Below are 12,663 nucleotides of genomic sequence, written 5' to 3' on the forward strand. Positions count from 1 at the left end.
CTCAATAAAAAAAACAGGTCGAGACATTTCACAACCAGCTTCTCACATTTACTCTTTTATTTAAAAAAGCTTGACATTCCAGTGTTTCTGTTTTCCATTTTCTAACAAAAGGGGGTGAGATGACGCTGCAGATTGTCAACCATTATTCTGAACCTCAACAACAACAACATGAAGTCTGATCACAAACATTTTCCCTCCATCCGGATCCTTTCCAACACAGACGGGCTCCAGTCGTCAAAAAAATAAAAAAAAAGGCATTTCTTAGCAGACGTGTGTGATTTTATGTGACGAACAGGAAGGGGAGGAGTCAGCGTTTCCTCACGTCGCTCTGCCAAACTCTGGATAAAAACTAAAACAGGATCCTTCGCGCTCCCTGCAGCCGTCCATCAGCGCTCCTCCTGTAAACTGTCAGCTCATTTTCTCTCTGGTTAGACGAAGGTGCTCGCTGTTCAGAGGACGATGACATTGTTTGGTTCACTTTTTTTTTGGGGGGGGGGGGGGGGGGGTCTTCAGTGGGAATGACAAAAACATCAACACAGAGTGAATATCTACTGCAGCGGCTTTAAAAACACACTAACGTCCTTTCACACCGTTCTTCAAAAAGGCTGCCTCCACTCTTATTTACAGTTAGGTCCAACGTTTGTCAGCCGTCAGCTGTTTATTCTAGAGCTGAAAATAACTGCCTGTACAATCAGATCTGGGTCAAAGGAAGCAAAATGTTCTGGTCTAGACTGAACTGGAACACACTGTGGGCCAAAACCTGCAGTCCAGCATGTGATGAAGCGCGCTGCTCTCTGCTCGAAAGCCTCAGCGTCGGAGGAGACGATGCGCCGCCTGTTCGTGAACGTGGTCTCTTAAATAATGACAATCAGTCCAGTCTGAACACTTGATCCATGCCTGAATTTGTTTTTTGTGCTGGAACAACCCGATTCCACAACAGACACATTTACAAGCACCACTTCAACTAGAAATAAACAAAATAAAGAAGGAAGGAAATAAAGAAACGATAGCGGCAGATGAGATTTTTCAGATTCTTTAAAAAAACGTCCTGGTGATTGAACTCATCCCACCGCTGCTCTTTATAATACTGCAACTACAGAGGTGGCTCCACTGTCAGGACCAAGGCGACACACAGGATACACAAAGCAAAAAAAATTAAATCAGAAGAAGAAGAAGAAACGAGGGCGAGAAAAAAAGGATTCTTGAACTTCAGTCTGCAGGCCGTCACGAGTCCTCGCTCCCACAGTTCAATGCAAAGTTGTGCCTGTTTGCTCCTGATGGAGAAACAGCTGGAGAAGCAGCACATTGACAGAACGTTCCTCCGTAGTGTTAACAGTCCCTGTGTGTGCGTGTGTGTGTGCGTGTGTGTGTGCGTGTGTGTGTGTTCTCTGGGTCACCAGAAAAACAAAGTGAGGAATAAAGAGGAAACATAACTGACAAACAGAATAGTGGTTTATTGTCTTATATTGTTGTGGTAGTTGCTCTTTACTATGTACAATAATTTATTAGATTAGTTCATCTAAAACTGCTTATTTCATTTCTCCTAATTTGCTCTATTTTTTTTATTTTACTTAAAAGGAGCATGTCTTTTTTTCCCCTCGTTTTCTCTTAGAACTGCTGTATAAATTCATGAGTTTACTTACAAGCTCGTGTGCTATAAGAGTTGCAAATGTCCCAGAGGTGTGTCGAAGAAAGAAAAGAAAAATCCAGATGAGAGCTCACAAACGGCGATGGGGGGGGGGGGGGGGGGTCAGTAACGAGTGTGTGCTCGGGCGGGTCGGTGGGACCGGCGGGGGACTCGTGGGTTAGCTGCTGGGCCGACAGGTGGGGCTGATGGTGGGAGTACAGTCGTCTTTGTTCGGGGTGTGCGATGGCGTTCAGATCTTGAGGTTCTTTATAGTTTCCGCTCTCTTCTTGAGCAGATCGCCGAGCTCCTGCAGCGAGCGCAGGTAACTGCTCTGCACCTTGTCCATAGCAGCCTTCATGAACGCAGCCTCCTCCTGAAACGCACAGAGGACGGACAGTCCGTCAGTTAATTGTGTCCCTCTTTGCTGTCGCTGCTCCTTCAGCTTCTGGAAGCTGCTGTCTGCCTGAGTGGACACACGTGCTCAAATGTCAGCCTGCCGTCACTCTGTTATCATGTGAGAGGTCCATCTGAGGCTAAAACATGTCAACTCAGTGAGTCTGATCACAGCACGAGCAGATTTTGTCTGACACCAGCGTCCCTCCTCATCTGCTGCTTATCATTTCACCACGCAGTCACACAACACTCAGCGTCTCCACCGTCCACCTGACTGGACCGCGGCCATTTTAAGGTCTCATCTTGTTCTCAGTAACAAATGAACCTCAGGGGGTAAAATCTGTCTGACCAGGCTAAGTGTGCTGCAGCACACCTGCCTGTCAGCATGTTACTGATGTCTGGATGAAGTCACCTCCCTGAACACGTCTGTGTATGACTGACACATCAAATGCAGCAGAGAAGAAGAGGCTTCCAAAGTGACCCACAGGCAAACAACATGAAGATGAAGAGCAGCTCCTCACTCACAGATAAATCGGTGGAAATGTAATTAATAAAATCAAAGATGAACAGAGTTTATGTGAAGCTTCTGACTGTCTTCGTGTTGTGTGAACACTGACCTGTGGGTATCCGTCCAGGCTTAAACTGGCCAGTTTGAGGGCCGTCATGCTGGTCTCTTGCTCCTTTATATGCTCCACAGCCTGGGTAAGCAGGTCCTGCAAGCTCCCCGTCAGCTCCTGGAAGCCACACACCACCGCTGGCTGCAAGAGACGCCAATCATCAGCGACCACACAGAACGACAGCGGCGCGTTTGAAACAGATGTGAGGATAAATATGTGAGGATGCACAATGGAACTGCACCAGAGCTGTGTTTGCATCCTTTTTCTTCTTCTTCTTCTTCTTCTGTAGACTAGTCTTGAGAGGTCGGAGGATCTTGGCACAGTGACTCGCCATCCACAACGCTATGCAGACCGTCTGCGGAGCAACAGCAGTGATTAGAGCTTCAACACGTCTGACGCAGAGTAAGTACGGCATCACGTCTGTGTGTGAGGAAGCGCTGACGTCTCACCTCCACAAAGAAGACGAGGGTTTCTAATAAGGAGGGCGACGTTTTTAATTTGCTGTCTTTCATTTCCAATAAATCTCCTTTGCATTTATTCAGTATTTCTGTGGACAGAAGGAGGAAACATGAGGCTTCAGGACTCGGTGGAAACCTGCAGCGTCCTGTGCAGAGCAGCTGCTCACTCACCTTGAAGCTGAACTACTAATGATTTGAACCCGTTACAGATCTGCGTCTGAAGCTCCGTCGACTCGTCTGAGAGGGCAAAAAGAAAAGAGCGTCAGATCAGAAGCACGGAGGACGAGGCTCCTGGCGCGCTTCGCGTCTCCTCTTACCGAGTCCGACCGACTCCAGCTCCTGCAGGTGGACCGACAGCTGCAGGGCCGCGGCCTGACACTGACAGCTCCCGCTGGACAGAGCCGGGGCCAGGCGGGTGGAGGGCGGTCCCAGGAATGGATACTGCAACACAGCACAAGCATCAGTACAGCAGAGCGCTCCACGCCGGGCCGACGGACTGCAAAGACTTCTGCTGACAAAAACGCTGATTAAGAAGAGATTTTTAGTTTTACTTGAAACCATCAGTCAACATCGTCTTTATGGAGGAAATTTACCCCAAATCAGGCAAAGTTAAACGTCGTCTTTCTTATCCTCTCTTGATTTTACTCTTTATGTTTAGGATGGATGCACGCTCGTGCTGGTTACACCTGGTTTGCACTGTGTGTCAGACCGACCTGTACGCGTTTTTCGGCTATCTGAGCCGCCGTCTGCAGAGTCTGGTTGAGCTGGGACAGCAGGCTGCTCAGGATCGAGGTCTTGTCCCCGACCCCGTTCTCGTTGGCCAGCTCAGAGTTCTGCTGCGACGGCGAGTGTCCGAGGCCGGCCAGGGAGGCGAGGAGGCGAAGGGTTAGAGAGCGTATTCTCAGCCAGACAGACTCCTCCTCAAGAGAGCGACGCCGGTGTTCGTCAGTCAGCTGTCTGTGAAAGGACGAGAGACGCAGCTGGAATAGTCACTGATGGACTTCATCATTCAAAGATCTGCCTTCATCTGAGGACGTCTCAGTGTTCAGAGGCTGATTCAGAGGCTCAACCTGAAGCACCGAAGAGCAGCACTTCAACAGCGTGAGGTCTCCATTAGTAATATAAGCTAATGCTAACAGCTAGCCAATGTCACATGACCACGTGTGATGATGATGATGATGATGACAAACCTCTCGTTTGGGTCCCAGCTGGTGAAGACAGTCAGGTCCCTGTTGTCCCTCATGTTGTCCCAGGGGATGTCGTCCTCCTCCGCAGACAAAGACATGGCCTTCACGCTCTCCTCCAGACTCAACACGCTGGAAGACAAACCAAAAAAAGACGACATCTACATGAACTGAGCTCCGCAGCACAAGACGCTGGACGTTGGTGTGCGTCTGCAGTGTTTGCTCACATGTCGGCCTCGAGGAACAGGTCCAGCAGCATCCTCTCAGTGCGGACTTGAGCAAAGTGCAGCGATTGGTTCAACCTGTTCCTGAGAGCAATGAACTCTGGGATTTTCTCAAACGCTCCGTACTTATACGCCTGGATGATGTACTCTGAGGTCTGAGAGAGAGGAGGAGACGGTCAGGAGGCATTCGAACGTCTCACTCTGGCTTTGATCAGCTGAGGCGTCACCGTGGACGGACTTACATCTTTCTGGTTGGAGTGGAAAAACCTGAGGGAGAAGTTACAGGACTGGGAGGCTGCAGCGAACTGACCCAATGACTCAGCATAACGTGTTAACAGGAACCTGGAGATGAAACAGAAAGAAGCAAATCACAAATCCAGATCTGAACACATCTTCAGGCCTCTGTTAACTGACACTGAGGAGCTCCAGAGGAGAGTTTTCAGCGACGTCACGTTTGGTCCCTCAGCTGAAAGTCAACACATGAAGCTTCGATCTCTGGAGGTCGGAGCGTTTCAGAGTTTGTCTTTCTGAGACACTTGATGAATTCAGGCACAGGTGTGATTAAAGGTACCTGTGCTCATGTACTGACCCTATGGTGTCGTGCTGTACGTGTTTGGCGTCCAGGCTGGAGTAAAGGTCCACCACAGGCTCAAAGGCTCCCAGGTGACAGAAGAGGAGCAGCAGCAGCAGCTTGAACTGGGCGTTGGAGGGACTGTGAGACAGACCCTCCTGCAGGACGCCCAAACCCTGCCACACCATGTTCTCATCGCCTGCAGGACACAGAGACACACGTTTAGAGACGCCGTCGCTGAAGCGCAGACGCACCTGGAATAAGACAGAAAAACTCACCCGTCTCCGTCCATAAGTCGACGTACACGTGAGCCGCCATGAGACAGTACATGTCAGAGAACTGCAGCTCCGTCTTCAGAGCGTTCATCCCTGTTCAACACACAGATGGACAGGCCGAGGACGAGACCGATCAGCACCGACACCAAGACGACGAGGAACATAAACCTTTTTTCATATTCCACAAAATAAACCATGACATGCATCAGTGTTCCAAACGTCCTTTAACAGGAAACAGTTCAACAACATGATGGTTTCACTGAGGAAACAGCATTCAGAGACACTCTTAACATCAGCACTGCAGGCTGCTGCAGACGGTCCGTCAGTACTCAACGTTACTGCAGTCTGATACTGAGAAGTACTGCATCTTTGAAACAAGACATTCAGAATTCACTTTACTTAAAATCCTGCTGGACTGTCTCACCACAACTACAACAAACCATCCAACACAGCAGCCCCAAACTTAACTAACAATGGTGCATTAAACTGTATTGTCTGCCACACACAGGGTCCATTAACACCTGCAGACCAACACCTTGATGCAGAGAACACGTCACAGCAGAGCAGCTGCATTGAGGCACCACAATGATCCTGTCGACCCTCCACAGCCCACCACAGTCTGCTGATGCTCCAATCCCATGAACACCTCTACATGGTCGCCTTTAACACAAAGGCTGATATACAAGCTCTGGAACTCACATTTTGGGACGGAAAAGTTCAAAATCTAGTTCCTCACATACAACATTTCCCTGCTGCAGTCCGAGTCTGCAGCACCGAACGCTCACACACAAGCTTTGAGTCTGCAACGACTTGTGTGCAGCTTTAATTAGCACGATTAGCAAGTCAGGGGTCGGCTGTAGCATCAACATGAGGAGTATGGAAGGGCTTTTTTATGGTTTACTGATGTTTAAATGAGGTCGTGTAACAGACGTCCCAGTTCGTTTTAGAAGAGCGAGACAAAGGGCGGTCAAACATGGGAGAGAGGAAGCAGCGACAGAGAGAGCGAGAGAGAAAGATAACCAGAAAACACAGCACAGGACGCGGCAGGAAGGCACTTTCAGTCGTCTCGTCTACGTTTCAGCAGAGAGATTCAGTCGCTCAGCAGTAGATCACAGAGCAAAAACAGTGCGTCCAACAGAGGCCATTTCTTTATATTAATTACTGTAATTTACCGAAACTTTACAGCTGCTCTGGAAATGCAAACAATGTGCTGAGCATGAGACACTTTGTTATTCCATCTTATGTTGCATCGAGCAGAATCTTTTCCAGATGTCAAAGCCAAAAGCTCTCAGAGTGAATAAAGGTGTTCTTACCAAACTTGAGCCCGTGACGATAGTGAGCTTTGAGCTCGGCGATGAGGCGCAGTTTTCCATCCACGTCGAGCGAGTGATGCAGCCCGAGCGCTCGACTCAGCTGGCACACACACAGGTGCCTCTGCAGCGCTTTGGTGTCCTCTGGAAAAGCGAATCCGTCGTCTCCCAGCTCGCCCAGTGGAACCGCTTCGCTCAGACGGTTAATGAACTGAAAGGACGGAGAGAGAAACGTGTTTCACGGCTCAAACCTCCACTTAGCCAGAGTCAGCGTGCCGTCAGTCGGTCTCACCTGAACGTGCTGGTCAGGAGAAAGCAGGTGGAGGTATAGTTTCAGGTCGGTGATGCAGCACGGTTTGTCTCCAAACTTCCCAAAGAATTGCACCATTAGCTCTAAAGGCTCACCTGTTTAAAGCCACACAGGTGACGTTAAAGCAGGTTGAAACTGAAGAACAGGGCAAAAGCGACTGTTTTTACGATCCATGAGTTTTACCTAACAGGCTTTCTTCAGGACAGCCCCGCTCCCTCAGTCTGTGCATTAATTCCAGCCGAGCTAAATAGGGTCCTCTGAGCGAGCGAGACTCTTTGCCGTCCTCCCCTTTAATCCTCTCCTCCACAAACCTCACCACCTCGGCCACAGTGTGATGAACCGACCCCTCCGAACAGCTGCGGACAGACACAGATACATTCAGCATCCAACAGCGGAGCGGCACGACAGGAGCTCGCAGCCAATCAAAGACACACAGGTAACAGGACGCTCTAAACCCCGATCGCTGGCTGAAGGATGAGCGCTGTGTTAATCAGGCTCAAAAAAAAAAAGCTGAGGCACAGAGTTACTGATCCCTGTGGCTAACGTCTCATCATCACCTTCTAAAACACCGTTTGTCTTGATTCTGCAGCAGCCTCTGTGTTATACGTTAGTTTACTGCATCATCACGGACGGCATGACGCCAAAAGGCCTTTTGGCGGTTTTTGTTAGAAAATGGCTTCAAAACGATGAACGGTTTGTACTCACTGTTCGCCTTCTTCCGGCGGACTCCACGACTGATCGATCAGGTGGAAGAGAGAGTCAAAGTAGGAGGGATAGAACTGCCAGTCGTCAGGACTAGAAACAGAGACGCACAGGTTTATAACTCGCGTTCTGATTGGTGGTTTCGAGTCTCAAAGGCCGACGCGAGCTTCTACTCACTTCTTGAGCAGCAGCTTGTGGGCCAAAGCGTTGCACTCAGGCCAGCGCTGTAGCCTCTGATAGAGCATCATGCATTTGTTTTCTCTGCTCTGCAGCTCACTGGTCAGCTTCTCTGTGGCGACAAACACACATTTCAAACAACATTTACCATTATTACCGGCTAAAAACACTGAACAGCAGTCAGTGTTTGGCTGCTTTCTGATTTGTGTACCATCTTGACAAAGCTATCGCTAACGCTGCCGAAATTTCCACATCTTATTGTCCAATGTTTGCATTTCTGAAGCTTCCACTTTACTGATTTTACATCAACATCTCGCCAAAGGGCTGCAGCGTTAGCCAGCTGGCTGACAGCGACACATTTACAGTGATGTTGATGAATGTGTCTCCTTAGAAATGAAGAAAGTGAACTGAAATGAGGATAAAGTGTATGAACGATACACTAACACACCCTCTGAACGAGGACACCTGGAGGACCCTGACACCCTTTGATGATCTTTCAGGCTTTACAAACACACATACATACCCCCAAGCGGGCCCCTGATCACGTCCAGAGCCTCCACGCACTTTCCCAAACGCTCCAGGATCATGAAATACAGCTGCACCTACAGTCACACACAAGAAGCCAAAAACAGCTTTAGATAGGAACTTTTATGGCACCGCATCAAAAATTCCTTTCATTCGGTCCCAAATTTCGATATTCAAGGAGTAAATCTCATCAGTGTCAGTGAGCCAATAAGCACGCAGCATGCTTGTACCAAGACCTAATAGCTCTGGTGATTTGCTGTTGACTGTCACATGTCGTAACAGGAACTAGAAGTTGCATATCAAAACCCATTTCTCAGACATCTACAGCTGAATCTCACCTCTGCTTCAGCCTCAATCTTCTCCTCCTTGACCATCTTCTCCACCATGCGTTCAGCCAGAGGCAGAAACATGGTCTGGGCCAGTTTCTCGTCTTGTGCTGAGATGGCCTAAACACCAAAAACACAGCACACGTGTTATCTTCAGATCAGTGGACACGTGTGAGCGGTCGTGAAGGCGTCGTAAAAGCCCGTTCGCACCTGCATCACCAGACTCATGACAGACCAGAAGTAGTACGGGTTCTTGGGGACGATTTTATACAGCGCCATTCCTGCCTGCAAAGACGAAGACGCAGTCGTCAAAATCCTCTTCATTACTCTGACTAAATGTCCATTATTTCGTCGTGTGTACGTGCAGGTGTGGACGTGAGCTTCCTCACCTGCTGCATCTTCTTGTACTCGCCCACCCGAGCGTAAGCCATGAAGAGGTGAGAGTGATACTCCTCGCTGAGAGGAACCTTCTTCACCGCAGCTTCATACAGTTTGGCGACCAGCTCGGCTGTGAACGACAGGCACAGTGTCAAACATGCAGTCCTCATCACCAGCCTACCTGTGTGTGTGTGCGTGTGTATGCGCGTGCGTGTGTGTACTCACGACGATGCATCTCTCTGTACAGTATAGTCAGAGCCTGCAGCGAGTTGTCGTCGGTGGGCTCGAGGGTGGCCACCTCCTGGGCCAAAGTGAAAGCTTCATCCTGCTTTCCGGTCCTCTGAAGACCGATCGCTTTCAGGACCTGAAGGGAGGACGGACGAAGACGAGGAGACACAGACAGAGCAGCAGAGTAAAGACACGTTCACGACATGTTTACCAACAGCCGGACGTCCCTGAAGACGCAGCTCACACAGGATGTTTGACAGCAAGGTGAATTTGGCTGCTTGTCCCTGATCGGCCTCCTAATTTTCTAAAACATTACACATCATCAGTGTTTTGACAGATGAGATGCTTCTGCGGTCTGACGGGCTGCACCTGAAATCAATACCACGATTAATTGTCTCACTTGCCTCTAATTAATTCTTTGCACTGAACAATAAACAGAAACTCCTGGACTGACTGAGTAAGATTATTTTAACATGTTCCCCACTTAAGAATTGTTACTTGTTTGCTAAATCAGCATAATTTTCACATTTCTTGTGCTTATCAAAGTGAGTATCGTCAGCTGGCTTCTGTTATCTGACTGCTTCTGCAGGCGTTGGAGGTCTGGACTGACGGTATCTCAGCTCGTGTGACAGACGTGAAGACTGTGTTTAAAACATCCTGCAGACTGAGGCCGAGGAGGCTGCCTGAGGCCTGACCCTCCATCACTACCATCAGCTGCCGTGATGAACCCCCAGCACACGCTGACTGGTTGAGTTTGGGATGGATGTGATCAGTTGTACTTGTATTGAAGGAGTAAGTCTGTGTGTAGAGAAACGCTCAGTAGTTTTACCCTTTCAGGTGTCCATCTTTAACAAATCCAGCCTTGGTTGACCTGATCTCAGGCATGCAACCCAAACAAAAGACGGTCACAAGTGGACATTGATCACGTCTGAAAAGAAACCACTGGACCAAGGCTCTTGAGAAAAAGGAGGCCATTGAAAGAAAAAGCGCATTCATTCTAATAATTATCCCTTTTCACATTTTAAAACATCTACAATGAGCAGTCTGATTTGTTTGGAGGTGCTGCTGGCAGCAGGGCGGCCTCGTCATTACAGCCTGGCAGCCATCAGGTCGCAGCTTTGACCCCTGCAGCACCAGCATGTGTTCATCGCTGCCACGGCGTCCTTGAGCAAACTGCTGCGCTCTTACTGGTCTGTTGAAGTGTGTGATTTTCTTGTACTGCGTGTTATACCACAGCTGAAGTGTCCTATAATAATACATGGAGACATGCAGCAGGTGACAATGCGGTCGGGGAGGATTTTAAGGGTTATATCTGTGCGCTAGTGACTGCTTTAAATGCACAGGTTGCAAACAGGAATCTGTGTTTTCTCAGACCCATGATGACTCCTGCAACAGTGGATGAGGCTTCGCAGAAAACACACACACACACACACACACACACACACACACACACACACACACACCCTTCCTTAGTCACCCACCTTGGCACAGTGCAGGTCCTTATGTTTCTTCAGCAGTTTGTCTGCCTGCTGTATCGCCATTTTATTGTTGCCATTATCAAGGTAATCTGCAGAAAACACAAGAAACATCACCAGTACATTCGTGATATCAGACCAGAACTCATCATGCACATGAGTTTGAACGCCAAGCAATTAGCCTACAAGCTGAGGAACTGATCATCAGATTGATGGATAATGAAAACAGCTGGCAGCTGAAGTCCCAGGAACGCCGCCACCGAAACCAAACATGTCTTTGAGGGTGATTGGTGAATGCTGAAGTATGTGCATGCAGTCACACACAGACACCTCAGTTCAGCCTCTTCAGGACAGCTGGGCGCCAAAATTAACCGTGCCAGACAGTACACGGTGATTATGTCATGTCTATTCTCTGTGCTCAAACTGTCACCACAGAAGAGCCAAAGGTGGACGAAAGCCGACAGAAACTTGGGGAACGTGAACGCATCACTTCATCACAACCTCATGGTCTGCTGCCAAACTAAGCAGCCCTGAAGCTCCAAACAGGGGTGAAACAGACAGTTCTTGTAGACAGGGTAACTGACTTATTTATGGTTTTCAAGCTACATTTTAATTTGACTGCAGCTGCAGAGTCCAAACCTCACTGCCAAAGTTATTCATTCTCACTTTAGGTCTGTGAAACACGGATAATTCGATGCTATACAATGCTATCATTAAACTGCAAGAAAGTATAAAACAACTGCTAAACGTGTGGGATTAATGGCAGTTTGGTTTCCTACTCACACAGTGGATGTTAATTATTTCCGTTATTTAGCGGCGCGCTGTCAGCTCTCCATCGGGGCTGTCCGTTAGCTCTGACAGCTCCCTGCTAGCTAGCTAGCAAGCTAGCTACCTCTCATGCACGGGAGCTAGCTTGGAGCTTTGTCCTTACACTATTATGAGCCTAATGCTAGCTGGAAGCTAACCGTGTAACAGTTAAATAGCTATACTGCGGCTACAGATTCAGACTGGACACGGACAGCTAACCGCGGCGGAGACATCTGCCAACCTGAGGCACACAACCGGCACTAAAAGAAAACTTTTCTTTTTAACATGCAGCTGCTGCTTGTCCATGGACTGACTGGCTAGCTGACACGTTAGCACGCTAGCTAGCTGTCAAACAGCGAACGTTAGCAAAGGAGAAAGCACTTCGACTTTGAGAATGAGCCCAACCAGGCGACAAAATGTCCGGACCATTCAGCGCTGAAACACCACCGAGAATGACCACAGGTACAACGCAGTGACACACGGGCTCAACCAGAGACCCGGGGCATTTGTGTCCTACCCCGGCTAGGTGGCAGACCGGGTAAGGTGCACTGTCATTGGGCGCTGCAGACAGCAGAGACCGTGGTTGGAGCTGGTGGGGCCGCATCGCTGCCCCCCGACTCCAGCACCTTCTCCTTTACACACATGCACCGGGACAGAAAACAAGGGTGTCTACAGAGTCTGCAAACGCGCAGAAATATACAACTCTCCAATGAGTCCTTACCGTAAATGGGTCTGAGCCTCCTGTCGTTGGGATCCTGCACATGGCCTCTCGCCGCCATGGTGGAGTTTACCTGCTGGGTAAATGTTCACGCATGCGCACTGAGAGCTGCCTCTGGGAGCGATTAAAGGATTTTTTTTCTCGCTGAAAGCGCAATAAGCTGTCAGCGTGCACAGGCTGGAGGGTGTGCATGAAGTGTGCAGGATGTTCAGATCCTTTACTAAAGGAAAGTACTAAGGCCACATTGGGAAAATACTCCATCAAATGTAAAAGTCCTGCACTGAAAATACTACAGTATGGAGAGTAAGAGGTGTATGAATATTGAACTTTTTAACTACCATTTAAGTGACAGATAGTT

General features: G+C 48.8%; 1 protein-coding gene across 1 annotated transcript; it reads right to left on the minus strand.

Moving 5' to 3' along the window:
- Positions 1 to 465: 465 nt before the first annotated feature.
- Positions 466 to 12,408, minus strand: naa25 (N-alpha-acetyltransferase 25, NatB auxiliary subunit). Its single transcript, XM_076758678.1, has 24 exons — positions 12,309 to 12,408; positions 10,787 to 10,872; positions 9,303 to 9,441; positions 9,089 to 9,207; positions 8,910 to 8,984; positions 8,712 to 8,819; positions 8,372 to 8,450; positions 7,849 to 7,960; positions 7,675 to 7,764; positions 7,153 to 7,325; positions 6,952 to 7,064; positions 6,663 to 6,870; positions 5,353 to 5,442; positions 5,093 to 5,273; positions 4,746 to 4,845; positions 4,507 to 4,658; positions 4,286 to 4,411; positions 3,809 to 4,052; positions 3,413 to 3,536; positions 3,267 to 3,332; positions 3,087 to 3,184; positions 2,879 to 2,992; positions 2,638 to 2,778; positions 466 to 2,000 (listed from the first exon to the last, which is right to left on the minus strand). The coding sequence occupies exons 1-24, from the start codon at positions 12,364 to 12,366 to the stop codon at positions 1,878 to 1,880; spliced, it is 2,919 nt and encodes a 972-aa protein (XP_076614793.1). The 5' UTR covers positions 12,367 to 12,408; the 3' UTR covers positions 466 to 1,877.
- Between the last annotated feature and the right edge of the window lie 255 nt (positions 12,409 to 12,663).

The sequence above is a fragment of the Chaetodon auriga genome, chromosome 19, assembly GCF_051107435.1.
Source record: "Chaetodon auriga isolate fChaAug3 chromosome 19, fChaAug3.hap1, whole genome shotgun sequence".
Taxonomy (NCBI): domain Eukaryota; kingdom Metazoa; phylum Chordata; class Actinopteri; order Chaetodontiformes; family Chaetodontidae; genus Chaetodon; species Chaetodon auriga.